Source organism: Talpa occidentalis, unplaced genomic scaffold, assembly GCF_014898055.3.
Source record: "Talpa occidentalis isolate TD23 unplaced genomic scaffold, MPIMG_talOcc4v2.1 talOcc4.4, whole genome shotgun sequence".
NCBI lineage: Eukaryota > Metazoa > Chordata > Mammalia > Eulipotyphla > Talpidae > Talpa > Talpa occidentalis.
In genome coordinates, this window is record NW_023604295.1 from 78,785,841 (window position 1) to 78,808,277 (window position 22,437).

Below are 22,437 nucleotides of genomic sequence, written 5' to 3' on the forward strand. Positions count from 1 at the left end.
TGTCTCCATGCAATTACCATGCTCAAACAATCACACTACACATGCCATTTCTTTTCTTCTTTTTTTTTTTTAAGATTTTTTTATTTATTTATACAAGCACTGGGTACAGTCAGAAGCACGGGAGGGTGAGAGAATTCACCAGAGCCAGAGGGGAGAGCAGAGCAAGCAGACTGACGAAGTACACGGCTGAGGGGAGCAGCGGGAGGCAGGAGAGGTCCACACACCATGTGGGACCCTCGCTGGTGGCCAGGGATTGAACCGGCCCTGCAGAGGCTACGGGCATCTTCGCAGCCCAGCGCTAAGCCACTGCGCCACCAGGGGAGACCCTACACATGCATTTCATCAATAATTTAGATAATTTACATGGAGAAGCTTCAGAAAATTCAAACAAAGCCAAAACACTTTGATTTGGAGTAAGAATGTGATTTGCCTTTCAACTATAACAGAGTCATGATCAAGAAATATGTATACAAAAACCTACTGATAACAAATGTTTCAACTAGCTGGACTTTCATTGATAAACATAGTTTAATTGTAATCTGTAAATAAGGAAAGAAATAAAATGTGCAGTGACCACGTGCTTGTTTACATTTACTTTTAAATGGATGGATATCATCAATCCAGTTATTTATTCAATATTTATGAAGCATTTATGAATTCTGCTGTTAGAAACATGTGAGCTGGGGATAAAAAGGGATTAAATGACCCTTTCCCAGGAAATATTCCCAATTTAATGGGCAGTAAACCTATGTAAATAAATACAGTGTTCTGTACAATAGGAAAGAAGCATATAATAGTCAAAAAAAGAAACAATAATTTAGACACCATAGATATTGGAATCAACTTTATGGAATAACTATGGATAAAGTAGTTATAGAAAAGCACATAATTTGTAAAAATGAGCATACCAGAAAGAATCTACCAATTTAAGAAAAACAAGACTTCAAAAAATGTAATGTCTAATTGTTGACATTTAAAACTCAATAGATTGGATGAGCAGATGCAGTAGAAAAGGAAAAGAAAAAAATAATATGTGAAAACAGCAAGTGAGGGAGAACGAGAAGGTAAAATATATGCACCATCACAGAAACAGAAGAGGATATTTGGCGGTGCCCTGACCTTAATGTACTAGATTCCAGTAGTAACCTCTTCAGTCATGAAAATCAATGACCAAATATTTCTGGGGAACAAAATCACCCCAGTTGAGAACCAGTGTCTTCAAGAACAAAAAAGAAAAACAAATTACTGACCCTTTACATTCATTATTATATTGGTAAAAATCTTTTAAAAATAATAAAACATTGGATTTAATAGCAAATAAAATTATAAAATATAATTGGGCTTTTTACCTCAAAAAGCAAAGGTGGTTGAATTTTTGTGAAACCATGCATATTTGAAAAACCATAAAATAAAATAAAGAAGTAAAAATATAATATATATGCGTATATAGTATATTTGTACACTACATGTCTGTGTAAATAACATATACATATGTGCACACGGATATATTTGCATATGGAATATATACGTGTGTGTATATATATATGTGTATATATATATAAATCCTGATAGTGTCCTGTAAAATCTTCCTCTTCTTTTTTCTCCATTTTAATCTATGCGGTTCAAGAATATACAATAATATATCTTCAGTGTTTATTAGAAACCACACATTAGTTTCATTGCTATGCCTACAAGAAAGGGATGCTAATGTAAACTGAGCTAATCAGAAACCTTCTGCACAAGTCTGTAGCTATTTGGAGAACTAATTAAAGGACAATATTAGATAATAACACCATTAAAAATGTATCAGTTCTTTTGAAGTGTGGACTCTAGATGTATTTTAATGGTATAACACATGTCTACTAAAGTGTTGATCTGTGTTCCAAAAAGTAATTCAAATGAGCATCCAGTAAATAAACATGATTGACTCATCACTGCACTCACAAGAATAGAAATGTTCATTTGCAGTAAATTTAGATTACACTCATTATCAAAATAATTTCTATATGCATATAAACAAATCTGAGATCATTGTGTGTTCTATAATAAAGCAAGTTGAGTCTCCAGTACAACCATGTTTCAAATAGTCATTTAATGAAAGTATAAAGAAAAGTTGCCAAGTAGTATGATATCAAGAGGAAGTTCTTTACTGGTGAGTGTGTCTATTCCATACTCCCATCCCCAGTTCCGCATCTCAGCAAAGAGGAAGACAACGTTAGCTCAACATCAAACTCTTGACTCTAACACATACTGACCTTACTCTTATTCATTAGTTAAATGAAACCACTGGATATCAGCTAAGTGAAACCATGGGCATCACTGTTCAAATATTTTGACATTATTATGAGCCACTGAAAGTAATGAACTTCAATCAAAATGTGAGATAAATTAGTGAAATAAATTAGTAGGTATAGAGTTTAACATGATAAATCAGTCTAATAGCTATCGTAAAAATAAAGATTATTGTCATCCTAACTATGGCTAATTATTGCATATTTTATGTATATATGTCTGTGTGTATCTATAATTATATAGATTATTGCTTATATATAAAATGCCCAGCACAATAATTACATATATTCTATATATGTAGAGAGATAGATAGATAATAAAACTAAACCAAAAATAAACAGAGAGACAACTTCGTCTTGGGGAAGTGAGGAGTCATAACAGACAATATTCTCATCATGCAGACAATGTTGTCATCAGTGGTAACCGTGCCATTTGGACACCATAAAGTTCTAGATTCTTCCTGTTCTCTGATGCATCTGGGCTTTTCTGAGACAGGTTTCACCCAGTCAGGGTCCTCTGAGTAGAATAGTATATACATTTATAAAGGCAAGACTGAAATTCACCAATTCTTTTTCATTTAAGTGAGATGCTCTTTTTAATTGTAAGACTGTTTAGCAATGATATTCTCAATATTGAGTCAACATCAGAGAACAGAAAAGTCTAGAACTTTACAGTGTTATGACATTGGCTACCAAAAGAGGCAAAAAACAAAAATAGATAATCAAAATGATCCCACTTGGCAATTCAGATCTTGGAGTTTTACAATCATTATGATGAATGTTTCAGCAAATAGAAAAATAAATATATATATTTTAATCTATGACAAAGGATCCTTAAAAAGCAATCAAATAAAAAGAAAATATTGAGGTTCAAAAAAAAAAAAAGCCCAGATGCAGTTGCTTTTATATATATTTTTGACAGCTTACCTAGACTCACTCCTGTTGCTGCCTGCCAGAACTTTACAGTACAGAACCGAATCTGACCCCTTCCTGAGAACCTGAGAAATTTTCAAACTTGTCTGCAAATTGTCTTGTCTTGGCCATCCCAGTCAAACCCACAGCTCCAGTCCCAGTTACCTTTAGCTAGCTATTGCTTGTCTGGTTTTCTCCTATCAACTTATTCATATCTGCCCATCAGTAAAAGACATTGTTGGGGAAAAATGATTGTGAATGTGTCAGGTTAATGGAAAAACATAGAGATAAGACCATGTATATCTTTTAAAAAAATGTCTCAATACATAAAATGCTCAAGCATTTTATTAATATGACTAGACAGAAAAAAAGGCATGGTACATGTGATCCCTTTAGTTTCAGTATCTTCTTTTTTACAGAAGATAAGGAAGCAGTCTCTGGCCCCCATTACATTCTAATCTAGGCAACAACTGATTTCATAAATGAGAATACAGTACCTATTATTTGAACACCTACTATATGCCACCCACTATGCTAACTGCTTTATAAGTTTTATCTTATTAAATTTCCATAGCAAGTTTTATGGTTTTAGAAATTGCCATTATCCTAAATTTTACAGATGAGGAAAGAGTCTTAAAAAGATTAAATGACATGCCCAAGGTTACATACATTGTAAGTGACAGAGTTTAGACTCAAATCCAGGTCTATTTGAATACAATGCACTTAACTTTGTGTATAATGCCTTAAAACACCATTACATAGGATTTCAGTTTATGTTTCAATCTTTAGCTTTAATCAGTGATCTCCTTAAAGGCAGAATTCTTTTATCAGCATTTTTTTATATCCTCAGAGCATGGAAAAATGCCTGATATAGAGTAGAAATTCAATGATTGTCAAATGAACAAAATGATGAATTAATATATCAAAGGAAGATGGGAGGAATTATACTTAAAAAGAGCCAGAAAAAACTGAAGTTTGTGTAAAAAGATAATTCTACTCCAAGAATAATACTCCTTCAGTTAGTGTTGTGTGGCCCTTTATTTCTATTGTCGCAACATATGAGTATTTTATGATAAGCACCATTTTTACTTTAGAATTAAATAAAATGCTTTCAAAATATGTACCTTGCTCGGGGATTTAAACGAACAATTGAAATTCCATAATCAGAACATGACACAACCAAACCAGCGTATAATCATATGTTTCCTATAATAAGCTACTTGAAGTGTTCTTAGGGCTACAATTTTGTAATCGAGACATGAGAGGAAGATCTGTGCTCTTAACAACATTCAACACAGGCACTTCAGCTGGCTCTGGATAAAAGACAAGCCCCTCTTTTGCTTGACATAGATGTTGTCTTTTTCCTTATCAGTAAGCGACAGTCCTATTACCTTCACATCCTCTGCCATCTTCCTCCAGCTTCTGGCCTGCTTGACATTTGCAGTAGTAACTGCCAATTGTATTACAGCATTGATCTTGACAGCCACCATTGGCAATGGAACATTCATTTATATCTGCAATTGAATATTTAAAGAGCATTAGCCTCCTATATCTAGACACACCAGAAAGACTACAGAAGTTCTCTTAACAATGTGCCATCCCAGAGTGACATTCTTTGACTACAGATCAAATAAGATAAAACCATTATATCTTATTTTAATTAAGACTAATGCACTCTATTTTGATATAAAAGAAAAGGCAGACCATAACCTTTCACGTATGATATAGCTTTGAACACAATACTAAGGAGTTGTCCGGTCTTATGAAATTTGGAGGCTTATAATACAGAACCAGAAATTTCACATCCAAATGTTATTTGAGGATGAGATTAAAACAGCAAGAAATTATCAAGTCAGAACAGTAGGTCACTTCTTCATTAAATTTGTTGTTATTGGCTTTTCAAACAGATAATTGTTAAACCTCCACCACAACTTATTTGGCATTGTGCCAGACAGTGTGGTTTACAGAGGTTAATATCCAGCTGGGGTTCAGGGCTAAAAATATAGTGTGATTCGGCTGTATACATTTACTGGCTAGGTCCACAGCCCATTCCTAAATCTGTGGTCAGAACTATCATCTCAATGTTAAATATTCCTTCCACCCAACTTAAAGGTGACGGATATTTGATAGTGACTCATTCTGCTCAAAAAAAGGCCCTTCTACTTTATGTTACTTATCTGACTCAATATATCTTGGCCTGATGAGATGAATGTGGTTGTAAAGGAGAGGGTAGGAATGGCAGAAAGGAAGTGAGGGAAGGGTATGCATGGAAAAGAAGAGAGAGACTGACTGAGAATGTGTTAGTCAGGGAGAGTAGAAGAAACTAAGAAAGGAGAAACACACACAAAGGGGACTCAAATCACCTAAACTGTGGAACCGCAGAGAGAGAAATCCTGAAGGAATGGAGTCCTAACAGGAGCATGGCCTACAATGCATCTTGACTAGATGTGGCTGCTTTTCTCTGAGGCCTGACTGTGCAGCTGTTGAAACTGGTTTGTTTATTTTTAGTTAGCTTTTTATTTAAATGAGTTATACACATAGAAATATATACAAATCTTAAGTACACAGTCTGATGAGTTTTCACAAATAGAGATACCAAAGCAACCACAATAAATAGAACATTACTAACATCCAAGAAGCACACCCCTTGGTAAAAGAAACAACTATCCTGACCTTTGATCACTATAGGTTAGTTCTGTTATTTTGTGCTATATATAAGTATGCCATATTATCTACGTTTTTGTGTCATGTTTCTGACCATCAGCACACTGTTTGTTAGATGCATACATGCCGTTGCATACTTTGGTAGTTTGTTCATTTTATTTTATTACTCAATTTTATGACTATATCTATTTAAAGAATTTGCATATGAAGTTTACCGGTTAATATATCTAGAACTAGAATGACTGGTTGAAAAGGTATGCTGTGTTCTCTTTTAGTAGTATTGATAAATAGTCTCCTGTCTTCTTTCAATGTTGTGTATAAAAAAAATGCTACTCATCTTGCCAACATCTGTGATATTCCGTTTTTTTTTTTTTTCCATTTCAGTTGTTCTAGGAAGTATGTAAAGTATCACTTTAATATGCACTTTTCCTAATGATTAATTAAACTAAGCACACTTTAATGTTATTGATCATTTGGATAACATCTTCTTGAAGTGCTTGTCAGACTATTTTGCCCATTTGTCCAATTTAAAATAGTGGTTTAGTTAATATTCTGTTAAACATTTTTTGACTATGGTCATGAGACAGATTCATCTGCACTATTTCATTCCTATAAAATTCTTGCTAGGTTTTGGTGTCCAGGTCATGCTGGATGCATAAAACAAGTGGGGAATTTTTTATTCTTTCCAGTCTCTGAAAGTAAATATCAGTGTGAGATTATTATTTCTTATCTACGTGTTTGAAAGAGGTCATTATTTTTTTAAAGATGTATTTATTTTTGTGTACAAGAACTGAGGTGTAGGAAAGAGCTGGGGGGATAGAGGATTCACCAAATAAAGAGTGGGGAGCAGAAAAAGCAGATCTACTGAAGTGCAATGCTAAGGGGAACAGCTGCATAGACAGGAAAGGTCTGCTGCACCCTAGGTGGGTTAGATCCCTGGACAGGGATCAAACTCAGGCAACAGCGGTGATGTGAGACATAATCCCAAGGCCACCAAGCAGTTCCTGAAAGAGTTTGTTTATGATGTCATTGTGTGTGTGTGTGTGTGTTTGAAAGAGAGCCACAGACAGGGAGAGAGATTAATTAATTATGAATTTAATTTATTTGTATGACATATTCAGATTTTCATTCAGACATCTATTCTGATCTTTAACCACAATAGGCTAATTTTGTCAGATAAATTATGTTTTTATATTATATGCTGGGGAAATGATATACATTTCAAAGGATATGTTCCTTTCATATAAGTGATACTTACATTATGTTAAGCTCGTCATAATATTCTAGCACTATATTTTTAATATTTTATCCAACTTATAGTGAGGTGCCATTCCCTATTACTTAAGAAATTAAAATATACTGTATTTTTTCTTTAAATCACATTTGAAGATCTAGTATCTATGAATCTATTGAGTTAATTCAAAACAATTTTGTTTCGAAACAATAAAAACCTTGGGCCTCCCTGGTGGTACAGGGGTTAAAGTCTCAGCAGTATCAAGCAATCACACATTAGTTTAAGCCCCAGCCAGGGAGCTAACCCACATGGCGCAGCAAACCTTTCCTGTCTCACCCACTGCTCCCCTCAGCAGTGTATTTCAGCACATCTGCCTGTTCTGCTTCCCACTCTGTCTCTAGTGACTCCTGTCATCCCCAACATCTATGGCCTACACCTCAGTTCTTGCATGCATAAATAAATAAAAATAAATCTTAAAATATAACTGTATCAAACATTCTGTATAATTTGAGACCTTTATGGGCCTCCCCGGTGGCACAGCGGTTGAGCGCTGGGTTGCGAAGCTGCCCGCGGCCTCTGCGGCGCCGGTTCGATCCCCGGCTGCTCCACGGCCACCGGAGGAGGGTCCCACATGGCGCGCAGACCTCTCCTGCCGCCCGCTGCTCCCCTCAGCAGTGTACTTCAGTCCTTCTGCCTGCTCTGCTCCCTGCTCTGGCTCTGGTGAATTCTCTCACCCTCCCGCGCTTCTGACTGTACCCAGTGCTTGTATAAACAAAACAAACAAACAAACAAATAAATAAAAAAAAAAAACAAAAAAAAAAACAAAAAAAAAAAAATTTGAGACCTTTAATTTAATAAGACACTTTAGTCCATTATTAACAATACAACATTTAACAAAGAAAACTGATGAGTAATAATATGAGTAATACATGAATTATATGAGTAACTCATTTCCAATACTTCTTGGCTAATAAACAAAGATACTTTGAAACATGATGCTTAAGAAAATACTACCTGCATCCCTAGGTATTTACCCAAAGGACACAGAAACATTAATTCCAAAGAGCACCTGCACCCCTATGTTTATAGCAGCACTATTTACAATAGCTAGGGAGCTATGGAAACAACCCAAATGCCCAGAAGCAGATGACTGGATCAAGAAGATGTGGTACATATACACAATGGATTATTACTCAGCAATCAAAAAAGATAAATTCATGCCATTTCTAAACTCATGCCATTTGCAACAACATGGATGGAGCTGGAAGGGATCATGCTCAGCGAAATAAGTCAGAAAGAAAAGGAAAAATACCGGATGGTCTCACTCATAGCAGGAATTTAGAAAACCTAAATAAGGGACCAGGAAAAAGTATAACTATAAGAAAGAAAAAATCAAAATCAATAAACAACTATAAACCAGAGATACACTGGGGGGGTGGGGAAAGGAGGGAATGGGTTCAAAATAAGGGGGGTAGAATTGTATGGGGAATATAAAAATAAAAAAAGAAAGTACTCCCTTCCTGATGGATTAATTGTGAAATATTTGAATACAATTCAAGTATAACATAGAGTTTAATAAGCTAAAATAACATCAAATATACACCATTAAACCGAACCTCAGTTGTCAAATTTAAGACATTTTTGGGAAACATATCTATTTTACATTTGTTTTTTTTTTACTGTAATTTTCATTTTATATATTTGGAAGCTCTATTACGAATGACACACTAATTTAGAATTGCCACACCTTCATAACAGATGAACTCTTTGTTACTATATATTTCTCTTGGGATGTAGCTACACTTCTTTTATTAAACTTAAGGTATCTTGATATTAGTATAGCTATATCAATTTTCTTTTGATTTGAGTTTGCAAGATATTTCATTTTTTTTAAGATTTATTTATTTATTTATACAAGAACTGGGGTACAGGCCAGATGCACGGTGGGGTGAGAGGATTCACCAGAGACAGAGTGGGCAACAGAACAGGCAAACTGACGAAACACACTGCTGAGGGGAGCAGCGGGCGAGACAGGAGAAGTCTGTTGTGCCATGTGGGACCCTCGCAGGCCGGCAGGGATCCAACTGGCATTGCAGAGACTGCGGACAGCTTCATAGCGCTGTGCTCAACCACCTGTGCCACCAGGGGAGGCCCTATTTCAATATTTTTAATCTTCAGTTTTAAACTCTTTTGTATTCATATATTTGAGAAAATATATCCATGAAACTATATCTATGTGTGATACTTTATATATTCTAACATCTATAAACTGTGGTATTACATCATTAAGTTTGATGTAATTATTGACATATCTGTATAAAATTCACTATTTTACTATTTTTCTATATTTCTATATAATTAATGTCAAATTTAGTTTTGACTATAATATGACCTTTTTCTCTGTCTACTTTTAAGGTTTTCTCTTGCCTTCATTTCATTTATTCCACTACGACAGGCTTTGATTTTTTTTAAATTAGATTTCAATCTTAGATTTGTAGTACATCACAATTGTGTCATTTGATGTCTTTCAGTTTCAGAAAAATGATTCCTACTGTTATATGTTCAAATATTTTTTTTTTGTCCCTCTCTACTTTCTAGTTATCGATAAAACATGTTTGTGAGAACTATGATCTATAAATCATTTCTCTCATGTTATTTTCTGCTTTTTTTATTATTATTTTTCTCTCTTTGATTCAGCCTAGATACAATCTACTGATCATCTCCCAGGTTTACCAATTCTAAAATCAGATGATTAAAATATACCATTTAATCATATCTACTATGTTCTTCATTTAGATTTCTGACTTCTATTAATTACAGTATATTTTTCAATAAATTTTACTTAAAAGGTGAAATTTTTCATCCCATCATCAATTTTCTCATTTTTATAAATGCACTCTTCTTTGACATGCTTTATTGTATTGAGACTAGACTCTGCCAACATTTCTTTCTTTCCACCTGACACAATATTAAGCACTGGAGGTAACTTCAATGAAAGGACTTAGCACTTCTATACCATAGTTTCCTGTTTTACAGGCATGTGCATTATGTCACTAGCACTCTACTTCTTTGTCAGTGGAAGGATTCTTCCCCAGCAAGACAGTGATGTACAGGAAATCCAGAGATGCATGTGCTTTAGCAAATCTCACCAATATTTCCACAGACTGTTTCCCAGTCAATTTCACTGTTACCGCAGTGAACAGGTTTTGCTCAGCAAACTTTTATGACATTGAGTGGGCCATGCTCATACCTTTTCCACAGAAATCTAAATTTCAACAGGGATGGGAGAATATTTCCAAGTTTCTTTCTTTCTTGGGTACTTTCCTCAAGTCCTAGATATTTCTATAGTCTTTGACATTCTCACTACACTTTCTAGTACTTTATCTCTGGTTTCTAATTAATTACCTTAATAGTACTTTATTAATTACTTTTATAGTACTTATCATATCCATCTGTGACTTCTGTCTATTAATAGTCTCTAATGGTTATCCATTATCTCCAGTATCTGAATTCCTTAAGTATTGGCTTCCCTGATAGGTTTAAATTCTAATTTATATCTCCTCAGTTCAGTGAGATTGATGACTTTTCTTCCCATTAGCAGACATACTCATTTCAAATATTCAGTCTTTTCACTATGTCACTTAAGAATCAATTCCTAGAGGGAAAACCTTATCTCATTGACTTTCTTTGCTTCCATGATATTATCTGATGTATTCAGATGAGTTATTTTTTATATTACATGCACCCTTTCTAGTATTTTTAGAAGGTTAATTTGTTTTTTACTTTTATTATTATAGAAGGTGAATTTGTCTTTTACTATTACAATAACACAACCAGTAAAATAATTTTATGATCTTCCTTACAGTAGTTCAAAGAAAATATTAACTGAGATATTACACAGTTGACCAACTTCACTTAATCCACAAACCAGAAATTCATGACTATCAAACTTGAAATGCTCAACAAAGAATATGACACTCTATAAATAGTTCTTGAGTTTTGTGCTACAGTATATCATAGAGCAAATGCTGAGTGATGGTTGACTTCCTAAGGAATACTAGAATACAAGCTTATAAACAAGTTTGGATATTGTTCTCTATGCTTAGTCTGTGAACAAGAGATGATATGCTGGAGTAATATATATATATATATATATATATATATATATATATATATATATATCTCATGTCCTGTAATTCCATTCTTAAGAATTCATCCAAAAACATATCTAGGTGTTAGATACCTTCTTATACATAATATCATACAGGCCTCATAATGAACTGATGGGATCACACAAAATTATGTTTATTGAAAAATGTGATTTTTAAAAAATTGAATATCACACATAGAGCAAAGCATTTATTACAACTTAAATGCCATAGTAATTAAGTGAGTGACTAAGTCAATTCAATGTATTATTTCAATACAGTCATTAAAAGTTTAATTGTAATAGCTATAAAACAACGTGGAAAACTGTTATGATGGCAGATTACAAATTGCTTCCGTGTTTTAGTTGCAACTATAAAAGCCTTATATTAGTATGGAAAAAGCTTAGAAAAATTGAAACAATAAATAATTTTGTATATAACAATAATGGAGTTATGTTTATATAAAGTTTTATTCTTTGTTGTAATATTGATTGGGTCAACATTATTTAAAAAATAGGTCTGATATTTGACAGCAAATAAGAAAGGAGAATAAAACAAAGAATAATAACATTTTAAGTGACTATTCAAAGGGAAATACTTGTTTGCCAGGAGGAACAGATTGTTGCAGCCATTAAATTCTTATTGAAACTCATTACATGAGTTTTGAATATAGGGGTGACTGGATAAAAAATAGCAAAATTTTCAAGGGAGGATTTTCAAAAAATGCTAAACTTTTCTTCATTAATATTAACCAATATTGACCTGTACTGAAACGTAAGACCTAATGTAGCAAAATATTGTGGCAAAATTACTTCCATGGAAAAACTAAATCAATAATATGACCCAGTCAAATTGTCTCTGCCCAGTCAAATTGTGTTGCCTGCAACACATATATCATTTTTAAAACCAAAGTAATGCTTGTTTTGCATAACCATGATTAGAAAAATAATTTATATTTTGGGACCAAGTACATCCATTTTTATGCTTTCCAGTTTACAACAGTCTCTTCCACAACCTATTCCTTTCATGAGGAATCTCACTCACTTTTTGTATTTTACTGGTTCAGAAAGCATCTGACTTCAATTTTTCTCCTGCAAGAATTGGTTTTGTATCCTTAAAGATTCACGAAGCTGGGGCCTCCCCAGTGGCGCAGCGGTTGAGCGCTGGGTTGCGAAGCTGCCTGCAGCCTCTGCGGCACCGGTTCGATCCCCGGCTGCTCCCCGGCCACAGGAGGAGGGTCCCACATGGCGCGCAGACCTCTCCTGCCGCCCGCTGCTCCCCTCAGCAGTGTACTTCGGTCCTTCTGCCTGCTCTGCTCCCTGCTCTGGCTCTGGTGAATTCTCTGACCCTCCCGCGATTCTGACTGTACCCAGTGTTTGTATAAATAAATAAATAAATAAATCTTTAAAAAAAAATTCACAAAGCTATCTTGGGGCTGATTTGGAAATGGATGGAGAGGAAGATGAAGAGAAGTCCCAACAGAAGTCCTACATCCACAAATGATGGAATCTTAATTCCGTAAGTGAACAAAATGTTTTAATTTATTTAACATGTTGACTAGCTCTCAACTTAAAATTTGTTTGAATAAAGTGTTTGTTTTTGCTACTAAAATATTTGAAACATTCCTTATAATGTTACATCTGGTTATGGAGAACTGATAAGCAAAGTATTTTACTCCTACGGAATGTGAATAAGTAGATCTCTATGAAATATTATGGAAGGAAATTGTCAATAAAGATACCCAGTCTTGGGCCTCCCCGGTGGCGCAGCGGTTGAGCTCTGGGTTGCGAAGCTACCCATGGCCTCTGCGGCGCCGGTTCGATCCCCGGCTGCTCCCGGCCACTGGAGGAGGGTCCCACATGGCGCGCAAACCTCTCCTGCCGCCCGCTGCTCCCCTCAGCAGTGTACTTCGGTCCTTCTGCCTGCTCTGCTCCCCGCTCTGGCTCTGGTGAATTCTCTCACCCTCCTGTGCTTCTGTCTGTACCCAGTGCATGTATAAACAAACAAACAAACAAATAAAACATGCCTCTATAAAAAAAAAAAAAAGATACCCAGTCTTAATTCTGTATTATAAAATGAATATGAAATGTAGAGATCCCTTTCCACATGTGTCCATTTACCTTAAACCTAATGATTTCACATATAATTAACAAATTTCAAAATAGTTTAGCCATTCAGAGACTCATACTAATACTCATCCTCACACTTAGCCATTCAGAGACATACTCATGCTACCTTTGAATGAAGTGATTACAGTTGGTTTTTGTTTTATTTTTCTGCATTTGCCCGATAAGGACTTACACAATGGCAGATGTTAAGTAATAAAAGAAAATATTAGAGATTTGGTCAAAATGATTAGTAAATAAAAATGATATTGAGTGAACTTAAACTCTTCTGCTTAGGAAGAATCTTAATCGCAAAACAAAACAGCTAACAATATTCTTTAAATATGTTTTGTGGTTTTGGAGCTAGAATACAGGAGTAGGAAAAAGCCTAAATGTTAGAGGCTGATAGATTTCTCCACATAAACTTTAAAACCTCCTACTCTGAGTTATGGAAATGAAGCAAACAATGTTGACACAGATGAAACAAAAGGTAAAAGTCATGAATATATAAAAAGTTAATAAAAATCAAAAGGAAAAACTGAACTCTTCCAAACAGAAATTTGTTACAATGAAATGAACTTAAAAAAAAAAAATCAGAATTACTGTTGTGACAGGAGCCTTTGTTGCGACAGGAGCTTTGTTGCCATTTTGCAGGGGGAACACAATGAAGGACACAACAGTTGTGGAGCAGATTTGTAAGACAAGACTCTGCTACTTGAGCAGAAGTTCTTGTGCCATTTATTGAAAGCACACAGGCTATGGGCCTCCCCAGTGGCGGTTGAGCGCTGGGGCTGCGAAGCTGCCCGTAGCCTCTGCAGTGCCAGTTCGATCCTTGGTCCCATATGGTGTGCAGACCTCCCCTGCCATGCTCCCGGCTCCCCTCAGCAGTGTACTTCGTCAGTTTGCCTGGTCTGCTCTCCGCTCTGGCTCTGGTGAATTCTCTCACCCTCCCGCACTTCTGACTATACCCAGTGCTTGTATAAATAAATAAATAAATCTAAAAAAAAAAAAAATGAAAGCACACAGGCTAGTAAAAGCTAATCATGGGACAATGGTATGAGGAATAAAGTCCAGAGGGTGGGATTGGAATGGGGGAAAAAGTTTTATAAGCAGCAGAGAAGGGGACATCGTGAACATATGTCAAGAGACATTTATTTGTATCAGCAAAGTATGAAGTTATCACAAGCAGAGGAATACCGAGATGGCCATGGAGACAGTCATGTAATCAGGTCAACAGTGGACTAGGCGTCCCTCGGCCTTCCTTGAGATACAGACTGTCATCCTTAGGTAATCAAGGAATGCTCTGCTGTGATTTGCAGATAGCAAATAGGTCACACTTGCCCATGAGTGGCTAACTAGTAGTCAGCTCATAGGAACCCACAAATTACAAATATCAAAATTTGTTGAATCTAATTGATAATCAAAAAAATTAATAATGAAAATACTATCATTTGTTATCATATTTATAAATATTGAAACCAGTATTAATGTGTGCACTTGTAAGGGTGTGACAAAAGGGATGCACCATACTTTGCTACTAGGAGCACAAACTAGCATATACTTTCTGACATTCAGGTGTCTACATAAATCAAAATATGCACACACTTTTTCACCCAGAAATTCTGCTTCCAGGAATATATTCCAAAGACAAAACCACAAGTGTCTATAATGAGTTATTTATTTTTGAATACCAGAGGAGAGGAGATCAAAACTAACTTTTGAACAGTATGATTTTAAAAAATTATAGTACATCAAAATCAAGGACCACTCTACAATAATCACATTCCAGGAGCATATTTATTTACCTATGAAAATGTCATGACATATTAAGAGTATGTATGCTTAAATAAACATATATCATGGTAATGCCATATGTATCTACTTATCTGCCAATATATGTTGTTAGGGGAAAAATGCAAGGACAAACTCAAATATGCTAAAAGTGCCTATCTTTGAATGAAGGATTACAGTTGGTTTTTGTTTTATTTTTCTGCACTTGCCTGTTTTCCAACTTCCTTACAATGAGGATGCTTTCAGAAAAACAGCACAATAAATGAAAAAAAAAAAATAAGGTTAGAGGGTTCCTTCTACTTTTCTTCCTTTTATATACTCTCTACTATTGTGCAGAATTATATCACTTTTAGTGTATTCATTTGAATTTTAGAATATGTAGTGTCATCTTTAAAAATGAACATTCTTGGGCCTCCTTGGTGGTGCAAGGGGTTAAGTCTCAGGACTATGAAGCTATCTTCAGCCAATGCAGCACAAGTTCAATTCTGGCCAGGGAACTGCCCACACGGCACAGCAGACCTCTCCTGTCTTGCCAGCTGCTCCCCTCAGCAGTGTATTTCAGTCAGTCTGCCTGTTCTTTTCTGTACTCTGTCTCAGGTGAATCCTCTCCCCCCTATCCCAGCACCTCTGGCCTGCACCTCAGATATTGAATGCATAAATAAATAAAATTAAGAAATGAATATTCTTTAAATTTTTCTCATTAAGTTGATCTGCAAAGAGCTTTCAGCTACTTTATGATATAGGATGTTGACATTCAGCTCAGCCCATCTACCATGGGCAAGACCAATCATTTATATGCGCCTCCCCATGGCGCAGCGGTTGAGTGCTGGGTTGCAAAGCTGCCCTCAGCCTCTGCAGCACCAGTTCAATCCCTCGCCCACCAGACGAGGGTCCCAGATGATGCACAGACCCCTCCTGCCATGCTCACTGCTCCCCTCAGCAGTGTACTTCGTCAGTCTGCCTGTTCTGTTCCCCGCTCTGGCTCTGGTGAATTCTCTCACCCTCCCGCGCCTCTGACTGTACCCAGTGCTTGTATAAGTAAATAAATAAATAAATTTTAAAAAATTAAAAAAAAAAGACCAATCAGTTATATATCCCATACTTGAGAAAGAAGCAGTTCCTGTGAATGATTCTGATGATATGGAGGAATCTTCACATGCAATTGATAAGAGTATTCTAGAATATTTTCAGTGGAAGCTATATAAGAAGCCATATATTCTGTTGAAAATTCAATCCATACTCATATACTAAGGTATGATAAATGGAGATTTCACATTGCCTGTATCAATAAACTCCTGCCAGAACTAAAGTCAAAACCTTTTTAACACAACTGATTGTAAAAGGCAGGCAACTTCTGTGGGAGGTAACAATTCCAAGAAAATGACTTATCTGGCTTAAATCTTGATCTGTCAGGGCACAAATAAAGACAAGAATAAATCCCATCATGACATGTTTGATATTAAATTTATAGTTCTTGATTTTGTAATCTACATAGCAAAAAAGAAAATGTTTATAAGGATACTGAGAATAAAAGTACAAAATATACTTAAACTGCATAGCATAAAGTATATTGCATATAGTAAGCTCTAAAATAATATATTTTACTATATCATTGTACATAATTATTATTAATAAATATTAGTTACCACATTTTTAAGAATTCAAACCTGGTCATGGAAATTCTATTGAACATATATTCAATTTTAATATGGGAGGAATTAGAAATTCATGGTAACATATACCACATTTCTTGCTCTACAAAAAGAAAGCTCAAAAACAATTTTGCTTTTCCTGTTATAGAACTATTTTCAAGGAATCTGCTCTACTTATGTACAATAAGAATTTTCTGTAAATTTGCTGAATAATCCAGCCAAAGAATGAACTTCATTACTAATGTTCACTTACTGATTAGTAGCATATACACATTAATAAATAAAAAAAAAATAGAAACATTCTTTTCTACTTCTGCTGTTTTCTACTTTTCTCTAAAAAGGAAATAAGAAAGCACAGCCTCTAGTACTCAAAATAAAGAAAATATAAAGTTATTAATATCAACTGAAAATCAGTGTTCACAAGTAAAAACATTTAAAGTCATTGCCTTTGAAGATGGTTCTGAACCAAGTCAATACTTAGAATTTTAAATTGCAGTTTTATAAGATACTCACTGCATGACAGAATTCAGGCTGTTTCATGTGTCCAATGTCATTCAAGGTTGCAAATAAATTTGGCCTTTCAAAAGCAAGATGAATGACAAATATTTTCCGACAAAACAGCAAATCTTCCAGTTTAGGCATGACAAAAGTTCAATGATATCAAGGCTATCAATCCATCTGTAATGACATTGTGCCGTCTCTTCAAGAATTAAATACAATGTTTGTAAGAGTAGTATTGCATTTCTGGTTATAGGACAAAAAATACAACAGAACTACAAACACATAACAGGTTTGTTAAACTAGCTGTGCAAATGAACTATCAATGTCCATATTTAAACAAAATATGTGAATTTGGGCTCCTTATATTTTGCCATTTTCCTAAATGTGTTTCTCTGTGATCTGTTTAGCTTAAGGTTAGCAACACAGTAGATAGTCAACATAGAAGGCTACATTGCAGAGTAAAGAGGCAAAATAAGAATCCTAATTTCACATTTCTCTAAATTAATTTCATTTGGCCAATTTAGCATGTGGAAATTTGTTTTTAAATGTTTGTATGTTTGATTTGTGAAAATATTCACAAAGTGCATCTTATGATCATAATAATTTCCAAATCAATAGATTTCATTTAGTGCTGACCTAAGCTTTTTATTGCAATTATCTTTTACAGAATGCCCATTCATCTATTTAAAGACCAGAATTAATGAAATTCTCTATAATTTAAGGAAAGGTATGGCATAATTAATATCCCTAGAAAATTCATACTTTTTCAAAATATAATTGGAAAATGCATTTAAGCAATATTTTGGATATGTAGGGTCTCGTTTTGATATTGCAGAATGATAGTTGAAGTGCACTAACAACACATATTCTGAGGAATTAAGAAAATGCCAATGGAATAATTTCTACATTTGGATTTAATGCTAGGATTTTTTTTCCAAAATGGTGCTTTGGTGGTTTCATTTCAAGACTTGAGTATTTTGTTCTTTTTCTCATCAGTAGGAACAAACAAAGAACCTCAAAACAAGAATCTCAACTTTCTTGAGCCTCCTGAAATTCAGCCATAATCCTCCTCATACTATTCATTATTGGTGGTAGAAAGAAAGAAAGGACAAATGCGGAAATGCATTATACTATCAGGGAAAGAATGAGAGGACATCATTACTTATGACACAATGACTTCATTATTTATATTTTGTACTAAAGGAAGAAACAGCCACCACTTCAATAGAATATTGAACTTCAGATTCTGAAAATTAAGGTAGGAATCCTGGCTCTTCCAATTAAATGATACACTGCAATTCACAAATTTGTGAGCCTAATATGAAAAAGAATATGATATTGCATAAAAATATTGAAATGTATGATTATAATCATATCTAGAAAAATGCCTTATAAATTTTGAAATCTAACCTAAATGCACTCTCTACTAAATACAATTTTATTTTTTCTTTTATATTTCCACTAGATTACTTTTTAAAAGATTCAGCAGAAATTAGTCTGGTACAAGGAATTATAGGAATAAAGTAGACATTTGGATTATAGAAACTTCCACTAAAAAATAGCTATTTTAATGGAGTGAAACCAGAACAACTGGAGAAAGAAGTATTATTTTATAGCACATTCATTTAATGTAGACTACATTTCTTGAGAATTTTTTATTTTTTAAGATGTATGTATGCATGTATTTGTTTATTTATTTATTTATGCATAGAAGAACTGGGATGAAGGCCAGAGGATTGGGGGAGGGGAATAAAAGGATTCACTAGAGACAGAGTAGGGAGCAGAGCAGACAGATTGACTGAAACACACTGCTGAGGGGAGCAGCAGGCAAGATAGGAGAGTTCTCTGCACCATATGTGAGTTAGCTCCCTGTCCTGGGGTTGACCTGTGACTGTAGTGATAGCACTGAGACTTCACCCCTAGGCCACCAGGGAGCCTCCCCTGAGAAATATTTATTTTTGATGAGTTTTCTGTCTGCATTGCTGAACCTTGTCAGAATTAGACCTGCTCTGAAAAAAAAAAAAGAAATCTTTGTCTCTCTGTGTAATTATTTTATAAAATCTGTGTAAATGTGTCAAACCTTTGATAAAACCTCCCTGATGTCCAAATTCTAAAATAATAGACTTTGATTAAAAGAGAAAAAAAAATATGGAAGCTCTTGGAAGGATTCTTAAGATAGCCCCAAGAATTGCTCTTCTGGTGGAAAGGAATATTAAAACAAACCGTGCTAATTTGGTATGTTTCATGGGAAACATTGCCATACAGAGAAATGTTAAACTTTTAAACACATATGTGAATTCAAAGGAGTCTTGAAAAAATTATTTGAAACTTAATGTCAAATATGTTCTGGGGTAATGATACTGGAGAATTATGGTTATTCTAAATCACTGTATGACACAAAATTAAGCAGTCTTCCTTATCAACTTTGTTAAAATCAACTCCCAACATACAAAAATCTTTTCAACTTACTTCTCTTAGAACTCCTGACTAAAACTTGTGTTTAACTTCAACCTTTAACCTTTTTCTCTTGTTTCCATAGAAATATTTCTTATTGCATGCATAATATAGACTTAACTTTGGATATTCCTACTACAAAGCTTCCAGAAATTGGATACAGCTGTTTAATTGGACTGAGCTATTCTCAGGAATGTGAGACCTATTCTATGAAATAATTTTACAAATCAATTTCTGAATTGAGGAACTTCTTAAGAAGTTTCAAAGAAAGGATTTTAGAGGACATACACCTACCACTCCAAAAGTTGTCTTTGAGGAGAGAATTTTATCATGGTTGGACCTCTGAAGACTGAATGGATATTGCTTTAGATGTTTATATCCATATTTATCTCTAAAAGGGTCTCTCTAGGAAAACCTAATCTCCTCGTCTCTTTTCAGTGGAAAAGGCAGGAGTGCCTTTGTTTTACTCCAGGAAATACACTAACTTCCCCCATCTTCCTCGCCCAAGCTAAGCTATTTATAATAGCATCTAAAGACATATAGGCAGCTCCTCAGTCTTCTGGGCCTCTTCTATACACACACACACACACACACACACACACACACACACACGGATTTGTGTGTGTGTGAATATATATATATATATGAGTTATGCATGAGATTATGAAACATCTATATGGAGTTTTAAATTATTTTTCAAAAGTTGATGAGCAGGGCCTCCCTGGTGGCACAAGAGGTTAAGTCTCAGCACTGTGAAGCTATCTGCAGCCTCTGCAGCACGACTTCGATCCCCAGCCAGGGAGCAACCCACAAATGGTGCAGCAGACCTCTCCTGTCTCGCCCACTGCTCCCCTCAGCAGTGTATTTCAGTCAATCCACCTGTTCTGCTCCCCACTCTGTCTCTGCTATATCCTTTCACCCCCCACACCACTGGCCTGTACCCCAGTTCTTGTATTCTTGTATGCATAATTAAATAAATCTTTAAAAAAATGATGAAACTATTAAAACTAATTTTTTTTTACAGATTTACTTTTTATTTATACAAGTGCTGGGGTATAGCCCAGATGCTTGGGAGGGTGAGAGGATTCACCATAGACCTAGTGGGGAACAGAACAGGCAGACTGACGTAACACACTGCTAAGGGGAGCAGCGGCCGAGACAGGAGAGTTCTGCTCGCATATGGGTTGCTCCGAGGCCGGTGGGGATCGAACTGGCACTGCAGAGGCTGTGGACAGCCTCACAGCGCTGTGCTCAACAGCCTGTGCCACCAGGGAGGCCCTAAAACTAAATTTATGCTTACGTTAAGCACACGCATAACTCACTAAATTTGCAATAAATCACTGAGTATAAATAACTGTAAATTTATTATTACCTTGTGTATACAGAAGATGTGATGTCTATAGACAGCAGAATACATGCTCATTGATGAAAAAAACAAACAACAAATCCTTAGATTTTGACAACAGAATGGTGGCTATCAGAGGGGAAGCGAGCAGTAGGGGATGATGGAAAGATAGATGGGGTGAGTTGGAGGATGGTAGATAGTCACTAGACCTTTCATAGTAGGTGTGGTGTACTATAAAATTTCATCAAGATGTGAAGCTGTGCATAATTGAAAGAGTGTTGTAAACCAATGTTACCTCAAAAAACAAAAGCAGTCCTCCCTGGTGGCGCAAGGGGTTGAAATGCAGCACTCTGAAGCTATCTGCAGCCTCTGCAGGATGAGTTTGATCCCTGGCTGGCCAGGGAGCTACCCACATGGTGCAGCAGACCTCTCCTGTCTTGCCTGCTGCTCCCCTCAGCAGTGTATTTCAGTCCGCCTGTTCTGTTCCTTACTCTGTCTCTGGTGAATCCTCTAACCCCCATGCCTCTGGCCTGTACCCCAGTTCTTATATGCATAAATAAATCTTTAAGAAATCATTATTTTCTTATTTTTTAGTTATTAGAATATGTTTAAAATACATAAAGCTTTTTCTAATATAAATTTCCAATTGAAACTAATAATCATCTATTGCTAGAGCAATATGGTCAAGGCTATGGTATTTGAACTGAATATGGATATTAGATCCTTTGTCACTTGAGTAATTCAGTTATCCTCTCTAATCTTTTGTTTCATCATTTGAAAAATGACAGTAATAGCAATAGTCCCAATGCCATACATTCGTTTTGATGATTAAATTATTTATTACATGTAAAACTAATGGAAGTGTTTAGTTACATGGTAAAGGGTGATTACTATTATCATTATTTCCCAAATGTTAGTACAAATGAAATTTATCTCTTTCTCCTTTTTTTTTTTCTTGTTTGTTTTAATTCATAGTATGGTAACCACCCAAATTCAATTGCCTGGAAAGCAAATATTATATATATTTTTTTATGATTCTTTCCAAATAGCTGAAAAAACATAGCTACACTGTGTGATAAGGCAGAAAGTTGCAAGTTTGTAGAATGCACAGTCTTACTAAATTGTCAACTCTTGTCCATGAGACAAAAATTCATACAAGTCTTCAACACAACTAACAAATAGCTAATGAGGAACTAAAACCAACTTTTTCTTTAGCTCTTTATTTCCCTTAAGTTTTCAGCAGCACAAATCATGATTCTGTTGTCATGATTTGTGTCATTATAACCGTGGTTAATAATTACCACTTATATATTGTATCATATAATTAACAGCTGTATATT

At 35.1% G+C, this 22,437-nt stretch overlaps 1 protein-coding gene across 1 annotated transcript in view; it reads right to left on the reverse strand.

The window, feature by feature from the left end:
- LOC119257643 (EGF-like and EMI domain-containing protein 1) overlaps positions 1-22,437 on the reverse strand; it is an 879,693-nt gene that overhangs the window by 503,787 nt on the left and 353,469 nt on the right. The window contains exon 6 of the mRNA XM_037525743.2: positions 4,595-4,717. Coding sequence (XP_037381640.2) covers positions 4,595-4,717 — 123 coding nt within the window. The remainder of the gene's footprint in view (positions 1-4,594; positions 4,718-22,437) is intronic.